The sequence below is a fragment of the Eptatretus burgeri genome, chromosome 17 (assembly GCF_056783735.1).
Source record: "Eptatretus burgeri isolate ZD-2024b chromosome 17, Ebu_testis_v1, whole genome shotgun sequence".
NCBI lineage: Eukaryota > Metazoa > Chordata > Myxini > Myxiniformes > Myxinidae > Eptatretus > Eptatretus burgeri.
Genome location: NC_140977.1, coordinates 37728912 through 37755547, shown reverse-complemented (window position 1 = coordinate 37755547; position 26636 = coordinate 37728912). Strand labels below are relative to the sequence as shown.

General features: G+C 43.7%; 1 protein-coding gene across 4 annotated transcripts in view; it reads right to left on the bottom strand.

Annotated features, from left to right (window-relative positions):
• Window positions 1–26636, bottom strand: part of HADHB (hydroxyacyl-CoA dehydrogenase trifunctional multienzyme complex subunit beta) — a 35146-nt gene that overhangs the window by 5190 nt on the left and 3320 nt on the right. Inside the window, exons 1-15 of one of the 4 annotated variants that reach the window (XR_015052972.1) lie at window positions 24875–25007; window positions 22131–22209; window positions 17319–17363; window positions 13688–13781; window positions 13554–13598; window positions 12093–12192; window positions 11146–11233; window positions 10659–10846; window positions 10340–10520; window positions 8758–8879; window positions 8497–8576; window positions 8247–8294; window positions 7679–7766; window positions 3852–3926; window positions 2278–2769 (exon numbers count right to left, since the gene is read on the bottom strand). Coding sequence is in view for 3 of the 4 variants with exons in the window: in XM_085862664.1 (XP_085718790.1) it covers window positions 3852–3926; window positions 7679–7766; window positions 8247–8294; window positions 8497–8576; window positions 8758–8879; window positions 10340–10520; window positions 10659–10846; window positions 11146–11233; window positions 12093–12192; window positions 13554–13598; window positions 13688–13781; window positions 17319–17363; window positions 22131–22194 (1218 nt within the window). In the remaining variant the exon portion in view is untranslated. Of the gene's footprint in view, window positions 1–2277; window positions 2770–3851; window positions 3927–7678; window positions 7767–8246; window positions 8295–8496; window positions 8577–8757; window positions 8880–10339; window positions 10521–10658; window positions 10847–11145; window positions 11234–12092; window positions 12193–13553; window positions 13599–13687; window positions 13782–17318; window positions 17364–22130; window positions 22210–24855; window positions 25008–26636 lie in introns of those variants that run through there. The other 3 variants (XM_085862664.1, XM_085862665.1, XM_085862666.1) reach the window with 3 other exon arrangements.

Genomic DNA, 26636 nt, shown 5'->3' with positions numbered 1-26636 from the left:
CATCGTTCCTTGCTTGTATTGTGTTTCTTTACGATGATTGTAAATACGTGTATTGCTTTTATTGTGGTTTTTATTGATATTTTTTATTTATATTTATATTTTATTATTTATTTATATTAGGTCGACGATAACTCTGCTCGGTTATCCCTGTAATACGGAACGAACCGCTTAAGCGGTTCGTATCCGGAGTCAGCCTGTGGCATGGTCCCATCCCTCGGCAGATTACCCGCGCGGGTACTTAGGTATATCGACATTCGGCGATTCACCCTATTTCACGCGGGTAGACTGCGGACTGGGTGGTGGTGGGGTTAAACTCCCACCCGTGACTGGTTTCTGGCGGTAGTCCCAGGAGGGTCACGACTGAATTGTCCGTTCCGGTGGGCAAGGCGGCCGCCATTCGAGTCAAGTGGCCGATCGCACGCCGGGCGGGCCAGAATTGGCAACAATATATATATATATATATACATATATAAATGTATAATAAAGAAAGACCCACTCACATCTCACCTGTGAATGGAGGGAATAGCCAATCAGTTCTCACATCAACCAAACCCAGGTGGCTGGAATTATCTAAATAAATTAAACCTCCCATGCTCCTCTCACCGAAACAGCTGTGTCAAGCAACCAAGAAGGCCAACACAAGGTAAGCGCTGTGCTGTTTATATCAAACCGTTCCCAGAGTTCTTCCACAGCTATTGACATTCAAAAATGGTACACAGTATGTATGTATTGTTATGGTTATGGGGGTAGATGTAAGGATTTAATAGGGAAGTTAGCATTGTAAAGTGTGGCATGGTCCGTGGACGAGTCGAAGTATCTTGATGAAATTAAGTGTTACGTGTCACCAAACGAGGGGTTGTGTGGTGTCGATTAGCTTAGGGAGTAAAAATAAGTCCCCCAGTACATGATTGCCCTCTGTGATTTTCCGTATGTTTTTTGGGACGTTATGCATACGAACCGTGCTTTCCCTAGCATCGCCGCGTGATGCTTGACCACGCAGCAGACGTTAATAGCTCGACCGTATCTCACCGGGAACATCCTGGTGAGATACGGTGAGCATCCAGAATTGATACTGCCCTCATTCAGTCGTCAGACCACGGCAAGACCAGGGGCAATGAGAAGGGGGTCGCGAGAATAGCGATCCGGGAGTTTGGTTCACGTCCCGCGTGTGTATTTTGGCCCGTGACGGAGCCCGTGGGTGGCAGAGGGAGTCTGCTACTCTTCAACATTCAGACTGCACTCGGAGCATGTTCAGGGCTGGGGTGCTGGCTCGGGGAGCATGTCCCATGTTAAGTCAGGAGCTCCAAGCCCTGCCGAAGCTGTTAGGCAACTGAGACGTTTTTGGTCCTGGAGCCGAGCAGGGCGTCTCACAGTCCGCTGTGGCCCAATAGAGGAGGATTCGGGCCATAGCGCATCACTTTCCGGTCATAGCGCAACCCTTCGTCCACGCCTTTAGGACTCTCTTCGCTCTCGTCTCTCCTCGCTTCACTCTTCTCCTGAACACCATTGGTATGCGATTGCCAGAATGCGCTTCTTCTTCTTCGAAAACCGGATCCAGGGTGACTGCCGTCCTTTAAGACTCCCTGCCGTGCTGTGCTGTCGACGTCCGCCACCCCTGTACAGCCAGACAGACCAGTGCATAGCACATGTTGCCAAGAGCACCGGCAAATAATTAAGCAGGAGATAACGCACCATATCACGAGGTGGGAACACTCAGGCGAAGCGTCCCACGGAGGTACACGCTACACATACAGACTTTTACACAGCTACGTTAGGAATCCTCCTCCACACGCATCTTCCTCTTTCTCTATCCCATCTTCTTTGGATGCACAAAGAACACCATTACTTACTCGCAATCCCATTTTCCTCTGGCATGACACCGCACCCCCCCCCCACATTGTAAGACACCACACCTCCCACACCTTTGACACAACCAGTATCCTTCTCACCTACCTCTCCCAAAGCATTCTGGCTTGCGTTGGTCTGCCAATCATGCCAGGTATTGAGAGCTCATTTACCCTCACCTGCTTTCTTTCTCTCTGGCTATCTAATCTTTCTCGTGTGTATGTGTTTGGTTTACCCTCACCTGCTTTCTTTCGCATGTGTATGTGTTTGTGATGGCACCTGTCCTCGCATAAATTACGATTGTTGAAGATATAACGGGATAACTCTACTCTGTCTGCTTTTGTAAGATTGCTTGTCTTTTGCCGCACCCCACAAATTCCTTGATATGCCATGCTGTACATAAAAATAAACCCCAATCAATGTGCCACATACCTTTCCTCGCTTGATTGTAAATAAATGCTTTGTATAGAAATGTTCCCAGCTCGTTTTCGTGTTTTCTTCCGTTGGTCCAGCATGGCCCGCACCCTTGATTAGCTGGGACGTTATTCGCCAACGATCTGTTTCCTAGCCGGTACGTGCTTGGCAGTCCCGCTCGGGTGCATCTGATCTGGTAAGGTGATCCGGTTTGAGCAAGTGCGTACTGAGGGTGTGTCCCCCGCTAATTACATCACGTGACCTTTAGGTAAATGGCATTAGACGGAGGACCCGAAGTCACATGGTCGAGTTATTGGCGTTCATGGTCAATTAGTGACCCGCCGCATCACGAAGTTAATCATGTGCGACGGCCTGTGATTCCGGAGAGTCTGGTGGGAACCCGAGGTAGTACACCCCTCATGGTCTTTGCCCCCGACCCCGGGTCCGCAACAAAAAGTATATATATTAAAAGGATATATCCATTCCAACTTCAGCTGCAGTGGGTGGAGCCTGTGAAAGACAGAACCACACTGTGCAAACAGGCAATATCAGCTGTGACAGTGTGGCCTGCAGGTCAACCAGCAAACCTTTTCTTTTTTTAGCAATGCCTGCCTATCACTTGGGAATCAATCCATGGACGTTTCTGACTCACCGGTCTTCATCAGCATGGAGTTGATTACCCTTAAGAGTTGAACTGGCAAGCTGTAACATATGGCATAACTATCAAATAGTATTTCTTCACTGGAATAGTGACCATAAACCTCCGTCTCCATTACACAGTTTACAAAGACTTTAGCAGCTGGGAAATGGTCCACATGGGAAATAGACAATGACAATTGAATTGACAATGGATAGTGAATGGGATTTGACTCTGAGATCCCAGGATCACAAGCTCTATGCACTCAGATGGGAACACAAAAACGGTTCTTATTTCAATCTACTTGATGAACATTTGCTATTACATTCCTTGTGAAAAATGGTTGAAAGCTTGCTGTACATGCGTTTTGAGAAACAATGCAATCAGTCGTATGAAAATGCCGATTGTGGGACACCCAATAAATTGACAATCAACTCTGTGGTTACTCAGCAATAAATAAATTCCATTCACCAGCCTGCCTGCACATGAAACCTTGGCACTGAGCCAGATGGTTACCCACTAACCGGAAAATTCCTTGAAACTACCAAATTACGAAAAGTTCATTCATGTTGTTCTGCAGACTTATTGAAGTAGAAAATTAAATAATACAAACTGTTCAACAAACAGGTTTAACGTTATTGCAATAGGGTTCTAGGTAAGGGGTAAAAAATTAAATAATAATATATAAAAAACAGCCAACAGAGTTAGATACTTCATAATTGAAAAATTAAATTTTCAAAAAGGAAGACAAGGGGTGAGGAAGAGGGTAAGGAAGTTGGGGAAGGAATAGGAGGAATGATTGGGGGATCGTAGGAGTATGTGAAGACGAGGGGGATGAAATATTCTGACAATATTTCAATATTTTGTATGCAACAGATCATATATATGTAGACAAGGTAGATATATATGTAAGGTGGATATGTAATGTCAGTTAGTGCAAAGTTGCCCGACATACCTTGGTCTTGCGTCCCATGCAATTCTGAGCAAACCACTCCGAATCCATCGCGCTGAGGTTTGCTAGAACCTGGCCCTGAACAACAGAAGAAAAAGAGCGTTTCCGTTTGAAAAAAAGGAGTAAAAACTAAATGTGGCAGATTAATGTTTGGAGACAAAATATGAAAAAGTATTTTGATGTGAGCAAATGCAGAGCAAAGAAGACAAAAAGGACAAAATCTAAAAACTCATTTCTCATTGCTTCTCAGAGCAACTCTTACAATAATACATAAAAATATACCATCAGAGATGGGGAATCCCTTGCCCATTGAAAAATAATTGAAATCAGATAAGCAGTTTTCCATTTATTACAAAAAACATTTTTTTCAAGATTGCCACCCCCAGTCGGCCATCTTGGATCCAGCCACGCCCAAAATCAATAAGGTTCTTCCTTTTCAGGTGGTACAAGTGTGACCCAAATTTCAAATCGATATGGCGAACAGTTTATGAGTTATCGCACTCACAGCTATAAATGTTGACGCCCAGCCAGCCAGCCGGACGGACGGACAACCCGGGTGACAACAATATCCCCCTTCTGCCATTCGGCGGGGGATAAAAACTAGAAGGGCACTTTAGGCCATCAGCCATGGCTCAGAAAGTGCCTGAAAATCAAGTTTCGTTCCACTCATCGGGAGGGGGCGGGGGGGGGGGGAGACAAAACCTTGATCCTTGATAATGTGATAGTATATATCCAAATACATATGTATCCAAAAGTTATCCACTCAAATAGCTGCAGTTATTGTGTATTTTCATCTTGAAAATTACATCACGTGACCCCCGCTAATTCCCCGTGCTCTCTCATTTGAATTTTCTCCACTCGGATCACGTGTGGGCCACGTGACGCCTCGACAGCCAATAGATCGGCTGACATCGTATGCAAATTACGTCAGACTGTCATGTGACCAGCTAAGTTGTCCAAGATGGCAGCTTCCTGCAGGGAGGAAATCACCAGCAGCTGATTGGCGATTTTTGATGAATATGGCCAGTGAGGACGCTCCCCAGTGTATTATTCACCAGGACAATGTAGCGAAGAAGTCAAACGTTTTACATCTGTAAGATGGGATAAATGGAGAGAAAGTGTCAACAAATGGCTCGTCTTAGACGGTCACGAACGACGTTTAGCTGAGAGTGCCGGCGCGGGAGGACTAACTTCGATCATGGGCCTATTGTACCCGGAGTCCCAGTGTAAAGATTTCAAGCTACCCCCCTTTCAAGTTACCTCCCGGTAATCTGAAATCGATTTCAAGTTACCCCCGGGGGTAGCTTGAAATCGATTTCATCCTACCCCCTACAATTTCAGATTACCCCCCTCAAAACATTTATTTATAAAAAATAGTAATTTAATTGATATTGAAAACTAATTAGGGAAAAACTATTGACCATGTGACAGCCTTTCAAGAGTTTGCAATAAATTTTGATTTTATTATGAATGATTTTATTTTAATATTGTTATTAATTGAAATCAGTATTTCTCATAGTTATAGTTTTTGCCACATTTTTATGAAATCCTTCTTCGATATAGTTGATAGAAATAGACATACTGGTATATATTTTATAACCAACTCAGACTATATTTACAATTATGGAAACAACGCAATAAAATCAATGTATAAGAAAGGCAATGAAAACAGCTTATTTTTAATTCACAATTTTGTTGTGGTGGTGGTGGTCGTATGGCAGCTTAGCTGCCGGGGTAGCTATCATTTCTTGAAGCGCGACTGTGTCGCTGATGCAGTGCCCCTCTACCAGTACGCACACTGGAACTGGTATTCATTTTGCCGACCTCGGAAGGATGACAGGCTGAGTGCGTAGCCTGGTGTTGGCTCAGTGGTTAGGGTGGCGACTTGGGATCCTAGGGTCCTGAGTTCAAGCCCCGTCGGCCGCTGAATTAATAGACCAGGGGGTTGATCAATTAATACATCAATTATTCGTGAACATCCTGGTATCAAGGCTTGGGGAACATGTGCATGAAGTTTTCCCTTGAACTGTGGAGAACATGGTTTTTAAAGGTTTTATGGTAAATCCAATATATCATATCATTGGTGGAGAATTTTTTGTTCCTCATGGGGAGGCGATCATACCTGTAAAGTTTCGCCTTCATCAGTTCAGCCATTTCGAATAAGATTTTTGAAAGTTTCATGATAAAAACAATGTGGCTGCTGAAGCAAGTGACCAATGAAGTCATCAATTTTTCCCCCCTACACAATTTAGCCCAAGATGACCCTCAAAAAAATTTCATACTGACCGGATAAAGTATTCGATCTATGCAATGATGACATCACAACAATAAAGAAAAAAAAAATCACATTTGTTTCCCATGAGGAGTACGTGCTATGTGCCAAGTTTCAATTTTTTCCATGGAGCGGTTTCAGAGATAGCGGTCCAGAGTTTTTACTTTTTTCCAACATGGCTGCCACACCACATAACCTATGACGTCATAATTGTTATTAAAACATTGTACATGAGTAGTCGCACCTCTGATGAAAATGTGTCAGTCGGATAAGCCGTTGCAGAGAAAACAGAAAAGTAACATGGACAGACATACGTACGGAAGGACGTACGTACAACCCAAAAACACAATGCCTCTGACGACTTCGTCAGCAGAGGCATAAAAATGGAAACTTCTCAGCCTGGTGTGGAGAAGCTTCTTGCATGCAAAACTAGAACGGCACCCGGTAGAGCACATACATCCACCAGGCTGAATAGTTTATATCTTGTATCCCACTGATAGGCCGGACCTACACCTGGCCCTTAACCAAAATCTAATCAGCTTGTTCTTGTCACATACCCAGCTCATTCACCAAGATTTGTCAAAATTCATCCACAGCTTTTTAAAATAGCCTGCTTATATAATGTTTTGGCCCTATCTCTCAATGGTGAAGAATCACTTGCAATATAAAAAACACTCAGATCCAGATCTTCACTAAAATTGAATCAATTTGTCATCACACACCCAACATGTCCACCAGGTTTCATCCTAATATGTCCAGAACTTTTTGATATATCCTTCTCACCGAGACAAACAGACAAAGAGGGGTGGAAACATAACCTCCGTCCACCTTTGGTGGCGGAGATAACAAGGAAATCATCAAACAGGATATGGGATTTGCACCGAGCATCCCAGCATCACAAATTCAGTGCTCAATTGGGAACACCAAACAGGTCAACATAGTCAACGATTATCATTCCCCAAATAGTACAGGAACAATGAACAAACATAGAACTGGAATGGCACTCGGTAGAGCGCATACCTCAACCAGGCTGAACAGTTTACATTTTGTATCCCACCGATAGGCCAGATCTGGATCCAGACCTCCAAAATCAAATCAATTTGTCCTCATCACTCAACTTGTTCACCAAGTTTTGTCTGTATCAGTCTATAACTTTTTGAGATTTCCTGCTCACAGAAAAACAAGCAGACGGGTGAAACCATAACCTTTGGTAGTGGATGTAAAAAGATGGAATGCAGAGATGAGGATATTTGCCAGAACACAACAGGAAGTGGTGCAGATCTCCTCTGCACGTTATGTCTATAATTTTTAGTTTAATTGTAAACTCTCAGACTGGTTAAAAGGAAAAACTGACAGCCATCAACTCAAACGCACAGCAAAACAGACAGGTGGAAAGAGAGAGGAATGTGTGTGTGTGCGTGTGCGTGTGCGTGTGCGTGTGCGTGTGCGTAGGAGTGGCAGTGCTGGAAAGTGCAAGTGAATGATAGAGTGGTCAAGGGATGTATGGGGGTATGGGGGGGGGGGGGAGAGAGAAGAGGAGTGGAGTGTGATGCCATACAGCAAAAGCTTCATGGAGTTCAAATGCGTCGATGTCATTGAGGCTGAGTCCTGCCTTTTCCAGCACTTTTGGGATGGCATATGTCGGCCTGGGATGGGGGGGGGGGTGGAGGTCGGAGGCGGTGATAGGTTGCAAGACAAGTTGTATTTGTCAAGGTTACCTACAACGAGGTGGAAAATTCTGCCTGCCTAAATAAACCAGCATCTCAAGGTAGTTGGTAGAATGGTAGCACATCTGAAGATCTTGGTAACAGCCAAATGATACATCTCTAACATCGATAGCAAGGTTGAGTAGCCCCCAGACCAAGACCTACAAATGGTGCAAACCACATAGCAAGGAGTGAAATAGGCATTTGGAGCACCCAAATATTAAAATCACAGACTCACGGCCAGTTGAATGAACGATATTGTCTTATATAATATAGACTGTCTTTCCCAAGTTTTTAGGAGCCCTAATTGCAACCAGAAGACTCCTGGTACAAACACCATTCATGATTACATTACACCAATTAACAAATATGGTACAATCATCACCGCAATTGTATCATTCAAATTCAGGCATCACTCACCCAAGGAGGAGCTGGTCCTTGGGGTCTTGGGAAACATAAACAAAGTCCCTGAAAGACCAAGAATCACCACCAATAAAAATGAGCAAACAACATTACAACATAAATATAAACACCATGCTGTACAAATGACCATGCTGTACACCATGCTGTACTCTTGTGACATTGGGTCGAGCAGCCTCATTGGGTCAAAGGTTTTGAGGAGCTGATGGAACTGAGAGCAAGAACGCATTCGTTTTGCTGCAAGTTGTACCGGAGGTAGGCCTTTGGGGTGAAGCCCATGGAGAGCGCCTTCTCCTCAGACATGACAAGGACAGCGGAGGCCCCATCGGTCTGCCGAGGAGCAAGACAGCAAAAATGATTGAACTTCCGGAACTTAATTAATTAAACGTTTACAATTCACTTTATGAAGACACTCCTGATGATTAACTTGTAGATGCAATGCTGTGAATGGGTAATAACTAATAACATGTTACAAGTAAAGCTCCATGTTTGACAAGAGCCATGCAAGCACCAGAAATGATGCGTTGGCAGCAGTGATTGTCCCATGAGGCTTGATGAAGGCCGGCTTCAGTTTTTCCATCTGTTCGATGCTGCTAGGCCGGATCCCATTGTCCTTGGTAACCACACCTTTCTCTGCCACAACCACAGCCACAGATAAGTTATGAGTGGTGCACGACAAACTCTCAAGTCACATTGAAATCCCACTGGCTTCATCTGTTCACTTTGTATTTTTATAGCGAGACTCATGAACGAAAAGCTTGTACATGTATCATGTGCAGGACAGCATTGGGACAATGGGAAAATTCACAAAATGAGAGACTGGAAGTTGGGAGCACAGCATTACAAGTGCTCACTGAACAGGGATCAGGAATGCATATTATACAAGGATTAAATAATGAATTCAGCACACTGGTTGCATCATTAATGAGGTGCTGTGATGCCGCCGATCAATGTGGCAGTCCTGCACTTCAGGACTGGGGCATGGAAGTTGACCATGGCATCAGTGACACAGTGGCTTGGTCTTTTCAAAACACACAGTGGGATGTTTCACGTCGTGGGATTTCAACCTATTGGATTCTAGCAGATCAGCCGACCAGGTTAACAACCCTGCAAACTCGTTGATGCGAGATCGTATCTGCAGCAGGTTGACAGTTTAGAGTCGGATCGGTCATAAAAATCCAAACTAGACAGCTCGTTACCTTTGAGCTACATCCTGTTGGCCCATAAAACAGGTGGACACACCCAACTCCAACGGATTCATTTCATATTCACTGAGCTGCAGAAAAAGCAGCAGTGAACCTAATCTCCCCTCAGGAAGAGGTTGGGTGCCTGGTTGCCACATCATATTTGACCTGGTCAGGGACTGGAGCCACATCCCAGTCTATCAGATGGAGTTGCACGTGCATTTGTGAAGCCATCCCATGTTGAGATAGATTGTGCCACCTTGAGTCAATGATTTAGAGGCCCTTTCACCAACCGAAGGGTGCAGTCTGTCACACTGCAAGTGCAAGCTATCTATGACTTTCCATCTCAGTAATGTGATTGGCAAGGCTAGGGGCAAATTAAAATGCACACCAGCCAGAACTCACCGAAATTAGTTGCACGGCGACTGTTCCAATTAGGGGAGTAAGAACAAAAGTGCTGTGAAAAAAATTTGCAGACCGCCTTTGACAGTGCAGTTTCGGACTCGCCACCATGAAGACAAAACATCGTCTATCAATGCCCATGCAATTTATATGAAAGCACATTGATCTCTTCGAGTGTCCTACACTTAAGCATTTGGAAGGAGGATAGCGAAACAATAACTTGGTTATTCAAAACATAAATGACCCCCACAAGTAATCTTCAATTGCTGGTAACCTTTCAACAATAGGATAGTAATTCACATGATGTGATCGGGGTCAACAAATCCCCCTTCAAAACATAACATATTGGTAATCATTGTACATGATTTAAGGAAATGTTAAAAGGGATCAGAGAACATGTGCATACATTAAAGAGCAAATTGAGAACAGTGATGGACGTTCTCCCATTGAGAGAAAACCCAAATATTTTCAGCCTTTTTGGGAGTTTAGTTACAGCCATGGACGTACTGGGAACGTTGATAGCCATGACGTCAGAAAGAAGCCCGGCTTCCTGTGCCTTGCTTGCGAGGCTGTGAGAGCGCATCGCGTACTCGTCCTGGGCTCGCCTTGTGATGCCGAACGCCGCAGCCAGTCGGTCCGCGGAGTGGCCCATCGTCTCCGACGTAGAAAATTCAGCCACGGCCGGAAGCTGCGATGTTTCGACAAAGTGCGGCCACGTCACTACTGAGGACAAACCCACCTTCGCATAACACAAGCTTGCGGAAAACGGAAGAACCGATAAATGAATGAATGATAGGTTTCAAATGCAATGAAAAGCGATGTTCACCTCGGGGGCAAGGTGACCTGGACGCAGTGAGGCCAACAGACCAAGGCGCTGGCGCAGGGTTTTGGCGCGGTTCAGAGAGAGCATGGTGCGACGCATGGCACGGCTATGCCTGATGGGTACGTCGGACATGAACTCGATGCCTCCAGCGACCACCGCTTCACACTGTCCCGCAGCAATAAGCCCCACAGCTGCATGGCAGGAGTGCGATTTGGTACTTTTGTGTTCAACAATTGGTGGATAAGCATCAAAATAATGGCAATTATGGAACAACTAAGCCAGTGTGCTTCCTTTTTCTACCATCCACTTTAACAGCTTTGAAAAACATATAAACGAAGATCTGCTTTGGGGACACAAAAAAGAATGAATCAATGAGAGGGGGGGGGGCAGAGTAACTAAAAGTTTGGTCTTTTTTGCATTGATAACATACAAGCCCCCTTATAAACCCACATGTAGTTGGTAGAGTTAAAAATGGTGGGTTATGCCCTACCTGTGGTCATGGCCTGATTTGACGATATGCACGCCATCGTGACTGTGTGAGCCGGAGTCTTGTCTGAAAATCCAGCACCCAAAGCTGACTGGTAATGCAAAAACACAAACACGAGCGCATGCACACACGGGCAACTTTTGTGCCTCTCCCTGCTCACTCCATGTAAATCGCATCCTGTTTTAACTTCTCAGACACTGCACTTTCCTCGTACTTATCCAATGAATATTGAGGGTGGGGACAGACAATGCATCCTGTATACCGATAAGCTCTCGCAACATCAACACCAAAAAATTAATTAACAAAAATTGAAAGTAACTGCACACATGGTACAAGCTCCTACTTACTACTGCAATGTGCTACTTTTAACGGCCACAATTATTTTTACCTTCTTGGGGTGATTGGCCAGGAAACATTATGGGTGTAAGCCTTTCACGAACTGGCTGGACACACCTGGTATTCTGACTGAAAGAAGCCCAGCAATTTGTTTAAAGTGCCAGAAACAGCAAGTCAACTCTTGGCAAGACACACCGTGGGATATTTAACATATTCCAACAACTAGTGCTGGCAGTTGGATCCTCCACCAATGGACAGCACACACATCAATGCATCGCCATGCACACATGCAACAAGATAAACCTCAAAATAGTGGAAAACCAAAATATTTATGGGTATAGTATGGTGATGTAAACGGTGATGGATTTCCATCTCTTACATCATCATTTTTGTTTGGGCATTGGGGTCCGGGGGGTGACATCTTCTCAAGACAGTAAAGCAATTTTGTGATGCCACATGCTGGTCAGAGCCGACTACAAAGCATTGGTCATTTGTGTTAAAGTTGCATTCGAGGCAAAGGTTCCCAGATATTGGCACTTTCACCCTTCTTCCAGTATGTAAGGGGCTCTGAGCATTTTATCATGCCCAGAGGATAGTCATACACCCAAACTGACCTCTCTGGCCACGTTGCTGGTTTTCACCTCCTGGATGACCGTACCCAACACAATGTGGTCAACGGCATCATGGGAAATGCCAGTCCGAGACAGAAGGCCCCTGAAAGAACAGATAAGCAAAACATGATCACATAAGACAATAGCTGCGGAAGGGGGTTCACAAAATGAGAATGCTGAACTTTCAGTCCAAATCAAGCTGTAAATAGGGAAGTTCTAACTCGTAGTTGAGGGATCAAGGACGGACACACACAGACTGTCGCACACACGGACGAAACTGCAGAACTATTGAAAAAAAACAAGGAACGTAATGAGGAAAACGACTCCTTACTTCACAAGAATCACCCTTGTTCATGGTGAAAAACCAGAGCATTCACGATACCCACTTGCGTTTTCAGGGGTCAGTAAATGCACACCATCCCACATGTACAAGAGAAAGTTTCAAGTCATCAAAAACAAATGAATTTTAAATCCTGATTTTATACCACTCGACTCCCTGTGCCTACCACACTTTACTCATTCCCACTCCTCCTCCTCCCCCCCCCACCCAGTGGAACTGAATTGAGAGCCTGATGGATTTATTTAATATGGTGGTGGTGGGGGTGGTGGTGGGGGTGGTGGTGTAGCACAGGCATGATGGGCCAAATGCCTCCTGCAAAGCTCCTTGCGAAGATTTATTGGTCTCGCATCGATGTGGTTACAAACTTCATCGTGACCAACAGACATCATCAGGTTTTGAATTTGTTTGCAGCGGAATAGTCTTGACTTCCTACAATGTAAAGATGGCACTTCGGTATTTTCCGTGAAGTTCACACAGGAGGAAACGGCGGTGGGGAAAAAAAATCCAACAATGGACACTATTTCCATGTTTACGGACAGACATTCTCCTGCCTGGCGGACATCTGGTCACGGTGATGCACTTGCAAGCTTTTGTACTCAGTTCACTTCCAAAAAAATACCTCATTAAAAAAAACAACTACCATGGGAGTAATTCAAATAATCGTGATCATAATGCATAAGCATTGCACCCCATATCCAGATGAAATGGGGAAAGAAACGAATCAGCATATCAGAATTGCACCTCAATTCCATATAATTGTGGCATGCTTTTCTGACAACGAGAACATGGAAACCTCTGTATGCGTCGTTACAAAAATCCCCATTTCCGTAAAATACAGAAGAGTTTTACCCATCGACACACACACAAAGTCACACGCACACGCACACGGACACACGCACACGGACACACGCACACGGACACACGCACACGGACACACACACACACACACACGTATTAAGGTCCAATCAACTGGGGGAAAGGTACAATAATATTTAATACATTTTCCCCTTCAAGTTAATCTGGCACCGTTAGAAACCGACATCACAAAAAGCTAAATATTCCGGTAGTTTTTCGAACAAAAGGAAGATCATAAAATGCTGTGCTTTCATGGCTAAAGGACTCACTGCAGTGCTGCCCTTCCCAAATCATGAGGCATGAGGTCGGCATACCTGCAAGTACACAAAACGACGCAGAATGAAAGCAATCCAAGGCTGGATTCCAAATTCAAGAGGCTAGCAACGGGTCTCAAAGCACATACGTGGTTCCAGACATCAGGAATGGGGTGCGAACCCCATCCACGAGTACGATGTTCTTCACATCAGGTTTCATCAGAGTTTTCTTCTTTGTCAGAGCTAAATGTGCACAAGGAGTCACGGATTTTATAATTAATGGCAGTTTGACAGTCTTAGTACAATTACCAGGTGACGAATGAGCGGCTCAATGAGCGGGCATACTCTTTGAGATAACAAGATATTTGCGTTCAAGGCAGTATCTAATCCAAGGAATGTTGCATTGAACTATAAAACCCCTCAGGATAGAATAAGGAACAATGAAGTGTAGCAAGGAACAAACACCAAACCAATCAGTGTTACGATATGTGAATGCCATCTCCACTGGACTGGAACACATGCTCAGAATGGAACGTTCAAAAATTCCAAAACAAAACGCTGTTATGGATACCGACAAATGAGAAAAAAATGCAGAGGAAGACCACGTCACTCAGTAAAACAAGATCTGGATCGAATGGGAGTGGTGTCAGAAAACATACGATATGTGGCAAAGCGATGGACATTTCTTGGCAACATTGGCTTGCCCAATACGGGACGGACTAAGTTTTAAAAGTCTCATCCATGTCAGCTTCTAAGAGGAAACTTCCAAGTTCCCAAACTTTAAGAAAAGAAAAATTAATTCAAGCTTGCAAGCTGTTCAAATACAATTATGCTTTTTGAATTGCTATTTGCATACTGGATGGAACCAAGGAAGCCTGGTGTTGGTTTAGCGGTTAAAGTGGCTGGCTTGGGACTTAATGTTCCTGAGTTCAAGCCCCTGTCGGTCGTTGCATTAACACCAGGTGAGGTTCACTCAGCCCGTCATCCTTCCGATTTCAGCGAAATGAGAACCAGTGTACTGGGGTAATAACCATTCGGGGTAACCTGTGTTGGAGTGGCGACCCGTCCAGGCCTGTACTCCTTGCCAACAAAACTGCCTCGGCAGCACTATGCCCCTTTATGGCACGAAAGGAATGGTGGTATTATATTATTATGGAACCAAGGATTTTTAAAAAGTGCCCTCTTAGTCACAATGCCAACAAACTGCTATGAATTGAGACACTTGGTGCAAAGAAGGGGAAAAAAAAAAACTGTCCATCCACAAGTCATGGGGTGAATGTTGCATTGAGGGATTTTTGTTGACCAATTATGACAAAAAATAAATTGGATAGCTTACAGTTATTGATTATGCTTTCTGAATCAGACAGTAAAACTGATGCCAGAGATCATGACATCGGAGCAATCCACCCTGGGGGTGTTGATGGATAAGCACTTCAACCGTTTATGGTCAGCGTATTAAATAGGGCTGGCAGGATGACATGGAGGTATACTAACTCACCTCTGCCCTCTAAGCTTTCTCCACTGGGTTTGAATCCTGACCCAGCTATAAATTGTCATCCTGTTGTTTCACAGGCAGGGTGATTCATCAGTGTATGTGCCATCCCTCGGATGAACGTTAAATTAGGTATTCCGTCTGCAGGCATTAGTTGGCGAATGTTAAAGATCTCACGGTGTCCTTCACGAAGAGTCGGCAAATTATCGCTGGCATCCTCAGCAAATTCCAAATTCCTGCTCTAACCTAGAGGGGCATTGCATCAGCAGGTCAGCGGTGCCCTTAGCCAATGATGCGACCCCGCAGCCTTGTGCTGGATTTGAAAGAAGAAGAAGAGTCTTAAATAGCCCATTCTATATGCCAACCAAAAATGCTATTGGGACCTTCAATGGCCTCATCATTTCAATCCACGGAGTGGGGGAGGACGGAGAGAATGGGGTGCTGGGCATGATCTTCTTCATATTGGTCTGCTTGTGGGCTATGTACTTGTCCCTTCCTCCACGGGCCGTCCGTAATAGACATGACAAATATGACCAGTTGGTTAAAACCTTCATCTCGACTGCCTTCTTGTCACCCAACACGAGACTCTCTGACTGTGGTTCTCACTCCCTTCTCATCTCTTTGACGTCATGCCCAATCATCTACTCCGGGGGTGTGGTTCGCTCGTTCTCCCCTGGATGCAGGGTTTCTTTCCTGCTTGGACGTGCAGCTCGGTTGTTGTTGTTGTTTAAAGGATGTGATCCCTTCTTAATCGCCGGTCTTGAAATGCAAAAACATAGGAAACTAGAGGGGGAGCACTCAGGAGAGTGCAAAACCTCCGCCGCCAATACTGCTGGGTCACTCAAGTGAACCTTGTATCTTATTCATTAAATATGATGTCAACAGTGCTGACAGAGTTATAGTTCTTTTCTCCAACATTTTTTTTTTGGGGGGGGGGGGGTTGGAAATCACTTAAAACATGTTGAAATGCAAAAAATAAAAAAAATAAATAAATAAAAATAAAAAAAAATCGAAATTTTGTTGAAAAAAAAAGTTGCAAAAAATGTTTTTTTTTCTCTAACAATTTTTTTTGGGGGCGGGGGTCGGAAAACACTTAAAACATGTAGAAATGCAAAAAAAAAATTTTTTTCTCTAACAATGTTTTTTTGGGGGGGGGGTTGGAAATCACTTAAAATGTAGAAATGCCAAAAAAAAAAAAATTTTTCTGGAACAATTTTTTTTGGGGGGGGTTGGAAATCACTTAAAACGAAGAAATGCAAAAAAAAAAATTTCTCTAACAATTTTCGGGGGGGTTGGAAATCACAAAACATGAATGCAAAAAAAAAAAAAAATTTCTCTAACAATTTTTTTGGGGGGGGTCACAATTTTTTTGGGGAGGGTTGGAAATCACTTAAAACATGTAGAAATGCAAAAAAAAAAAAAAAATTTCTCTATTTTTGGGGGAGGGGGTTGGAAATCACTTAAAACATGTAGAAATGCAAAAAAAAAAATTTCTCTAACAATTTTTTTTTTGGGGGGGGGGGACCAAGTCCAAAATTTAATGGCATGATCCTTGGACCATACCTACCCCCCCCCCCACCAAGTTTCGTCGAAATCCGTCGAGGACTTTTTCCATAATACTGTTCACAAACAAACAAACAAACAAACAGAAAGGGGTGAAAACAGTAACCTCCATCCATCTTAGAAGATGGCGGAGGTTAAAGATCACAGGGAGCAATCACATACCGGGAGAGATCACAAAATTGCCGATTTGTTCATGCTCAAAATGTTGAGAAAGCCATCATCATGCTCAGCACGATGACCTGAGGAGATTACAATGAATCTCACGGAAGGAAACTCCTTGGGTATTGCACCCGTAATGCAACAAACAAATGTTTTTTTTGTTTTTTTTTCTTAATCGGATTTATAAATTAATATGCCACAAAAGTGCACCGAAGCAATGACATCAGTTAGCAAGACAACGCACGGCCTGGTTTTACACTCGTAAAATATAGCCGATGTAGCTTTCGGGAAAAATTAGTGGTACTACTGAAGCCTATAACAAAGATATCTTTAGAGTTTAATTTAAAAAAGACAGACAGACAGACAGACAGACAGACAGACAGACAGACAGACAGACAGACAGACAGACAGACAGAGAGAGAGAGAGAGAGAGAGAGAGAGAGAGAGAGAACATGAATGCAAAGAGAGGGAGGGAGGAGGGAGGAGGAGGGAGTGATAAAAGTCACAATAATGGAAAATAATACAAAGACAGAAGGAGAAACGAAATGACCACGTGGACAACGTACCTGCACTGTTCAGATTGCAGGAAACGGAAAAGGAACGTGATGCAGCTGTGAAAGAGAAATACATCAATCAGACATATCAGCAATAATTTGAGAGTATTTTTTCTTTTAAAGGAAGTTGACCGATCGTCAAGTATGCAAAAATGGGAACATTTTAAACTTCCCTCCCACGTGCATACATCATTTGCATGGGACCCCAAAACAGATTTGAACTTGCATAATGATAACGACACTTTGGCCTGAAAGGAAGCACCAAAGCAAAGATTTTTCATACACCACTGATCAGGGATAACCTGGGGAGTTATTCAATCCAAGATTGAGGGGTAGGCCGATATATAATAAACCCCGAATGTGACCTATAGGAATTCTGTCGGTTCGGGCAGGAATTTGTATCACAGTGCCGGTGATAGCTCGCCTATTCTTCGCAAAGGACACCGTGGGATCTTTAACATCCACCAACTAATGCCGGAAGACGGGACGCCCAGTTCAACGTAAATCCAGGGGACGGCACACACATTGATGAATCACCCTGTCGGTGAAACACCGGGATGACAGTTTATAGCTGGGTTGGGACTCAAACCCAGGCTAGACAGGTTAGAGGCGAGTGTGCATACCTCCAGGCTATGCTGCCAGCCCTGCCTTTGGATTAAAGCATTGTTTACATACGACAATGCAAGATGAAATGGATGATAATAGTTAAATACAATTCTCAGGTTTCTGAAACTTCTTTTATGTTTACTTGTATTTATAAGGAACTAGAACGGGCACTCATAGAGCGCATACCTTCGCCGCCACTACTTTTTTTGTTCTTGGTATGAGTGTGGGGAACTGGTTTCATATGAATGGTCTTATGACACAAACCACATATCTATAATGTCATGACCCCCCCCTGACTTTCGGGGGCTACGGACTAAACAACAATCAACTCACGTCGTTTTGGCGAGTCTTCACTCGCAAGCTCGGTGAATACAACGTTTCAACAAGAAAAGGTAATCTCGTTTGATGCTGGTTTCATGCAAATCGAATAAGAATTGACTGAGTTATGCCGAAAACCGCATATTTTTCAAGGGCGTGACCCCCCCCCCCGAACATTTTACCCCAACCGGTGACATGTATTATGACGTCATTGTGTCACAAGATTGGGCATTAAATTCTGAACATTTTGGTGCTGGGTTCATGGAAAGCGGACAAGAATTGACCGCGTTATGACAAAAACTGCATATTTTTCAAGGTCGTGACCCCCCTGACCTTTGACCCCTAACCGGTAACAAGAGTATGGGCGTCATTGTGTCATATTGCATATCACAAGATGAGGCGTTGAATTCTGAACATTTTGGCGTTAGTTGCATGCAAATTGAATAAAAATTGACCGTGTTATCGTAAAAAGACGATTTTGACCTTTTCGTGACCTTGACCTTTGACCCGAACGATCCCAAAATGTAATCGAATGCTTCCTGGCTAATAACCAATCATCCCACCAAATTTCATGCAATTCGGTTTAATACTTTTTGAGTTATACGAATCACAAGATTACAAATAAATAAATAAATAAATAAATACACGCCGACCAAAACATAACCTTTCGCAGAATGCGAAGGTAATTAAGGCACAGGAGGAGGCCATTCAGCCCATCATGCCTGTGCCACACCAATACCAGATTTAATCAATCCGTCAATATAGTCCGACAAATATGGGAATGGATTGTGCCTTTGATGATACAAGCATGAGCTTTGGCACACTGTTGGAGCATGCCCTCAGGAAGATATTTAGCTATAGGGCCATCGCAGAATTGTCCTGTGTCCTGTGGCCAAAATGGCGGCCATTTTCCAAAATGGGCACCACCGGTTGCTATTTTACCAGTAGCTCAGGTTCTAGACTACCTAGGATATTGATTCTGGTGACTAATCGTACATTTTCAAGGATGAGGAATGCAGTGGTACCATTTAAAACATGCTATAACTAATCTAACTACATATATCTAGCTTTCAGGGAAATAAATAATAGTAAAATAATAAATGCATTTAATATTGGTGGAGTTATACATGTACATGTTTTGAAACTGACATATTCATGAGAGTACAATGCAGTCTTCGCAATGTTTCCTTTATAATATTTGGTAGTTTATTTATACGAGCACGCAGTTCATGAGATTATGCTGTATCTTGCAAATCAATAGTGCATGTCCCATTGTTGTTTGACATGTTAGTGGTGAGGGCAAGTCTACGACAGACCTTCCATGGTAATATTACAGGTTTTCAATGAAATGTAATGTTAGTTTCGAGATCACAGTCCACCACAGTGGCAAAGTGCAGTGCACTGAAGTGCTGCCTTGACACATTTGCACTGTCCTCTGCACCCATTTTTGCATCCACAGCGTACGAGTTCTCGACAGGCCTGGGCCGCTTCTGGCAGTGTGGTCCAGTGAACTTCCCATCCACCTGTGTCCTTCTTCACCCCCAGTCACCTGGGGATGGGAGTTCCGGGACTGCAACCATCATCTGCCCCCAGCAGTGACCAGCTTGGTAGGCAGCCCTCTTTGTGTGCTGAATCAGTGCTGCTTGTGTTGGAGGGAGTCCTTCAATGTCTCTACCTTTATGGGTGAACAGCTGATTGCGCACCTGATTGACTGATTCCAGGCTGCTAGTGCGGTCATAGAGAAATACCACGAATCTCGCCAGAGACTCCATCCAGTTGTCTATGGTGTCTGGGGAGGCAGCCAAGGCACAGAAGGCTGTAGTGACGTTGTCAAAGGCTAGATGATCAAAGCTCTGGCTAGATGAACTGCATCATTGTTAGCATTGTGCTCACATGCTTTCCCTAATGCAGCACCAACATCCTCATTGCACACAAGCTCCACATCAGGACCTTGCTTGTGAGCGTCCATGTCTGGGAAGTAACCCAGTATTCTGTGCTTGAGTTTAGTGGAGTGTACACGCCCCGTCACGTGTGTCCCCAGTTGTTCCAGCCTGGTACTGTACAGATTCACCAAGTCTGTTAGCTTGAACACTGGTGCAACCATATTGTCCATACGCACTTCTATTCCTCAATATAGGCGACAAGTCTAGCAAATGCAATTCCATGGTTAACAGTGTCTACATTAGATTATTGTGCCTTTGTGTCCCTCACTTTATTGTACAGAGAGGCAAGACACTGAGCATGGTACTTAGCCTCTTGGGCAATGAGATCTCCAACACTGAGTTTGGATAGGAGGTGTTTGTCCTGTAGTTTGAGGGCACACTGCCTCACACATATGTCAAGTTCGATGTTGATGCATTACGCAAAGCATCTCTTGCTGCAGATTTGCCACAGAAGAAGCATGTCTCTGTTGAATGAATTTCAAGTTCAATGCTCTGACGGGTGAACTTGTGGGTTTCTGGGTCATCATCGTGGTGCGTTTTCCTCTTTTCAGCCCTCTGAATTTTTGTTTTGTTATACTGCAGTCTGCAGGAGTCATGCCATTTGGCTTTGTGAACCAGGAATGCTAATTCGATGCCCTGACCCTCATCCAGTTGTGACAGTTTTAGTGTTCTTGGCAGGCAACTGATCTTGTCGAATGCGACAAGATGCTCAGCTATGTTCCTCTATCCTGCCCCATCTGTGCCACATTATATGGACATGTCAGCATCTCATCTGTGTCTTCCTGACACAGAACACATTTGTTCCAGTCTGTGGTCGGGCACTGTTAACCTGATGAGCTAGGCTGTAAGCTAGGATGAGCCCTAACAGCGCCCGTAATATTGTATTAACAGCATTGACCTAACAGCATTGACAATGCCCGTCAACAGCATTGACCTAACAAAAACTTAACCTGATTGAGCGAAATTAGATACATTTCTGAATTCAGCATGCAAAAAACATAGGAACCGTTGAGAAAACATAGACCTCTAAAAAATATATATTTCAAATGCAGCCCAGTGTTATCATTGTGATGTTATGATGATGTTCTGTGTGATTATGCAGCAAAATATATGAATACACAGAAACATAATGAGGTCAGCACACAACTCGTGCGCTGATTCTGAAATTCCGGAAAATGTGCATAGCTCCGCTAATTTTTGATGGTTTTACTATCATTTAATTCCCTGAATGCTAGATATATGTAGTTTGGTAGTTGCTAGCATGTTATAAATAGTACCACTGCATTACTCATCCTTGAAAATGTATGATTAGCCACCAGAATCAATATCCTAGCTGGTCGAGAACCTGAGAAACTGGTAAAATAACAACCAGTGATGACCATTTTGTAAAATGGCCACCATTTTGGCCACAGGACAATTCTGCAATGGCCCTATAGCTAAATATCTTCCTTCGGGCATGATCTAACAGTGTGCCAAAGTTCATGCTTGTATCATCAAAGGCACAATTCCCCCAAATATTTCACTTATCTGCCGGACTAATACCCCTTCCCTTCGTGAGCAGCCTTTTGGTTGCTACACTGGTAATATCACCGACCTTGGAAGGATGACAGACTGAGTCAACCCTCTGGTGTTAATTCAGCGGGAAACAGGGCTTGAACTCAGGACCCGAGGATCCCAAGCCACCACCCTAACCGCTAAGCCAACATCAGGTTTCTATTCAACCTGCGAGTAAGTTACCCATTCGATAATTACTTTCACACTATCAACGATATATTAAATCTAGCTTGACCAGGTAATGATTAAGGTAATTAATCAGGTAACCAGCTTGAGGGACAATTTCAAAGCGTTATATCGGATATGTATACAACGTAGACATCTTCGTACAATTGTACAATTCTTCACACATCTTCATACAACCAGCTAAGCAAGCAGTCATCGGTGTGTTGCCAAAACCGACCGGTACAAAACGCCGATGGAGTTGCAGCAATGCTCCGCAACGATCCCAGCAAAAAGGACGCCATTGCGAGTTCTCGTCACTGAAACAAACAGCAACTGCAGATAATAATCACATCAACTGGCAAAGAAATGGAGAACAGCATTGACCCAGCAATTGTGCATCAATCTATTTATCCGAACCAAAATATCCGCCAATTGGTCTGTGTCTCCAAATAAAAAGCATCGGTGAAACAACACTCAAATCGCTCATTCATTTTATTATTTTCAAACATCTATGCAGTCAAACTCTTTTATTCAAATGTTACATTGGTTGTCCAGTTGCCCAATCTGATGTTCTGAAGTTCTGAAGTTTGTGAACCCTACACTTTACCTAAATCATCCTCAAGATAAGCCTCACCATTTGCACAATATTAAAGGACCTTGATTTGAAGGAGATTTCTAAGTTTTGTTGATGCAGGATGCGGGGGAGGCTGAGTGGAGCAAGATACAAAACAAACTCGAGCCAAGTCGATGGCATGCCATGGCAAACCCCCACAATTTAATTCCCACCTCAAGCAAAGTTGAAAGATGGCAAAAAGTTCCACAAGGACCTTTTTTTTTAATGACCAAATATCAAATTTTGAGCTAAATCCCCCCCCCCACCCTGTTTTGACCTCTCTGACACAAAGTCCCCACCCCCTAGGGCATAAACCAGGTGTCAAATCCAAAATATCATGATTCATTTCACGTGCCCCCCAATGTTGATTGAATATATAAAGTATCATTAAAAAAAAAAAGTTTAAAAATGTGTCCATAATTACATTTTTTGGTATTTGACCTTTTGACCCTGCCCCGAGGGCACGGGGCCAAAAACTGCTCTTGCACCTTCTACCACGTGTTGATCATAGCTTCCAAGTTTGGTGCATTCTTAAATAGGTTTTTCTTGCCATAATTGTGTGTGTGTGTATTAATCAACAAGCCCCCAAAACACATCACTTGACTCGATCAAAGGCAGAGACATTCTGTCACCGTTCAGACATCTTGTTACGAATCTGGCAGCCATAAGCACTCAACATTCAGGTCCTTATAGAACAGTTATATCGATAAGTATGTGTTTCTAGGTAGGGTCCCGTCCTATGTTTAATGGGTGATTAATTGTACGTGTGCTGTGAATTATTTTATAGTTAGGATTTTTACATCACCAACGACGACGACAACACCACCACTCTGCTCGCTGCATTGTCCACGCTCCGCGAGCTCGCAGGCATGCGGGTGTGTGCGGAATTCCATGCCCCAGGCGGTGTGGATTTCGCACCAAATATGGTCACGGAGCACTTCGCTCTAGCTGCGTGCCAAATAAGGGTATACGTCATTTTCCGCCCAATGGGTGACGCGCGGACCAGAGCCGGGGCGGTACTTTGCAAGAAGGCGGAGCTGTGACACGCTGTCCACGCAATGAGAGCAGGCAACGGGGGAGCGGACCCGCCCCGAAAAAGCGACGGAATTGATTGATGAGTGGGTCCCGTCTGCTCGAGCGCTCTTCTGTCTGGGTCTGCGGCTGACTGCATCCCGCGCATCTGAGGGTCTCGTCTGGTGCATTACTACAAGCGGTCGACCATCTCATCATGGGAGATCACCTTGTCTCGCCTCGTCTGCACTGGTCCATTCTTTGGCGACTGGTGCTCGGGGAAGGTGCGGTCGTCCAGCCACACGAACACGGCCAGGTAGCCAGCACGTTCTCTTCCCTCAGCTCGTCTTCCCTCTGAGCTGAAGGGGCAATAAAGACCTTGATGGCCATCTCCTCCTGGGGTAATTGTGCGTGCGTGTCTGTGTGTACGTGGGCCCTGTCTCCAAGTAGAATTGTTTAAGGAATTGCTTGTATATTTGATACCTTTCTTCATTCGTGATAACTCTGCTCTGTGTTCCCCTCCCCGATTATTGTTATAAATAAATATCCCTTTTTGTTCAATGTTCCAGCTCGTTTCTATGTTTCTTTCATTGGCTAAGCACGGTGCGTGTTGGGAAATAGCGAAGCAGTAAATTTGGACCGACAGGCCTCGGTAACCATCCGCTCGGGTTACACACGGTTCGAGCACGGTAACAGCTCGTCGCGCTCGAGGCCCGTCGAGGGTGTGAATTCCCCGGTAAGCTTTGCCGCGTGGGTACTTATGTATATTGAAGTTGGCAATTAACTCTACCCCACGCGGTCGAATTATTGGCGATTCACGGTCCTGTAAGGGACCGGTGCCTTTCGGACTTATCCGAGGGTCACGACCTAAATTCCGGTGTGTTCCGTGGAGCCGACTCCACTGCTCCCTCTAGCGGTCGTGCTCGCCACCGAAACCCGGCCCCACAACAATATTCCAACGAGTACCAGAGATCAAGTGCGAGCATCATTGAAGCAAGCCGGTAGACACGCCAACAAGTCCCGTATACCAAAGAGAGAGACACGTTCAGATACAACTACAAGACACGTACAAGTGTCAAGGACACAAGGCCGACCAAAAGTTTAACACCTCAACCAACATACCCAAACAAGACCATCAATAGGTTAAAGAAAACAACCGACTCAGTCCCGTAACTATTATATTTTAAGAATACAGCATGTAGGTGAAAGGTTATTTGCGCACGAATCGATATCGGAACGGAATGAACGACTCACACGGAAAGAAACTTATCAACGAAAGACAAGAACTGCAAAATGAAAAGCTCCAGAAAAATTAGAATATTTGTTTGAAACCATTTACCACAACGTGAAATGCTCACCGCGCTCCTCACGGCTCACTAAGGGCGTGTGGACGAATGATCGAGATTACTCTTCCTGCGTCTGAGGAAAAATAAAAAAATACAGCTATTCCGTTCTAGTTTTTCGTTTGTAATTGCTTATTCACGTCTACAAAATGTACTACATAATGTATTAATGAAAACATGACCCAAAACTAACAGGTTATAACCAAAAACCGATAGCTCTGTAACTAACTGTGTGCCATGGACGACATATACCGGACGATTAACAAAGCTGAAACTGCAGCGCTGTGTTGATATTATTTTTTAAAGTATAATGATTGCAAAATTCGTGCATATATCTATCTTCGAGGACATTGTTGTAAATTACAATTTTATTATTTTTAAAAACAAGTGCGGGCCCGTACGTGCGTGGCTGTGCGTGCAAAAGAAAAAGAAAAAGAGAAAAAAGAGAATTGTGACGTCAAAGCACCTTGTCCTGTCATTGGTTTGATAAATAAATGGCCATAACTTGGGAACCACTTGTCCGATTAATATCAAACCTTGAAAAGGCACATACACAGGTCCCCAGCAATATACCTGGCAAGTTTCAATTAAATCGGACCAGTGGTCGTCGAGAAACAGCGGTCACAGACAGACAGACAGACAGACAGACAGACATACAGACATATAGAGATTGCTGGAATTATATCTATCTGTGAATTATATCATATATTATGCCTATGGAATTATATCTAAAATGACAAGGTTCAATGGTCGTAGCCTTTCACCTGAATACTCTAATACAAGGAAATCTAACCACAGGTGGAGGCTATTCAGCCCATCTTGCCTCTTGCTCATAATACTCTGTATTTACTCCATTTTCCAATGGAGCATTTTGTAATTAAGTATGAATTATAATATTATACAATTAAGACTGCGTTGCGGAGGACTAATTATTTTGTCCTTTCACTTGTCAAACAATTCGTCTGTTTGGTTGTCACAAATATGACTGGCGTCAACATTTCATCCAGATTTTTGCAAATGTGGTTTATTTTATTGTTCTGGGCCTATAATTTGAGGAAAAATTGACATTTTTTTTTCCTAGGCCATCTTCATGGTATGGCAGCCATTTTAAAATTGGACTAAAATTCGTGTGAATTTTACCTGTATAATAAATTTATCAATTGAAGACCTGGGTGCAAGAAGTACTTAAGTCACATTTTTGAAAAAAAAATGAGCTGGCATCAGTACTATAATCTATAATGGCCAGAGCATCATTTGATACCAAAAAAATTCCGAAAATAAGTACTCAAGTCCTGTATATTGGTATATGGTCATTGTAGAATTCACTAAAATGTACTGCAAGAAATACCCAAGTCCATAATGTTTGAGAAAGAAGTTCCTAAGTCCATGACTATCCAATCAAAATGCTAGTATGTGTCACGTGACAAGCTATGAAAATGGTGACCATGGATGCTGGACAGCATGGTGTGAATGAGGATAACCCTGATATCCCTGAGGATAACCATAACAGGGGCAAAAAACGTAAAAGAAACCCTGGAGACTAGGCGAGAAAGAGAATGAAGGATGCCAAAGCATCAGGTATGTCGTTTCTATGCATTATACTTTGCTGGTACTGAAAAAGGCACAACATTCGTCATCAGCTTTTGAGCCCTCATAAAGGTGGCCATGGTATTTTTATACTCTTAAGAGTTGACTTTGTTGTAATATTGCAAACTTTCTGAGCAGGAGGACTTTGCTGAATGAGGGACTTGTGATGTGAAAGACGACTGGCATCAAA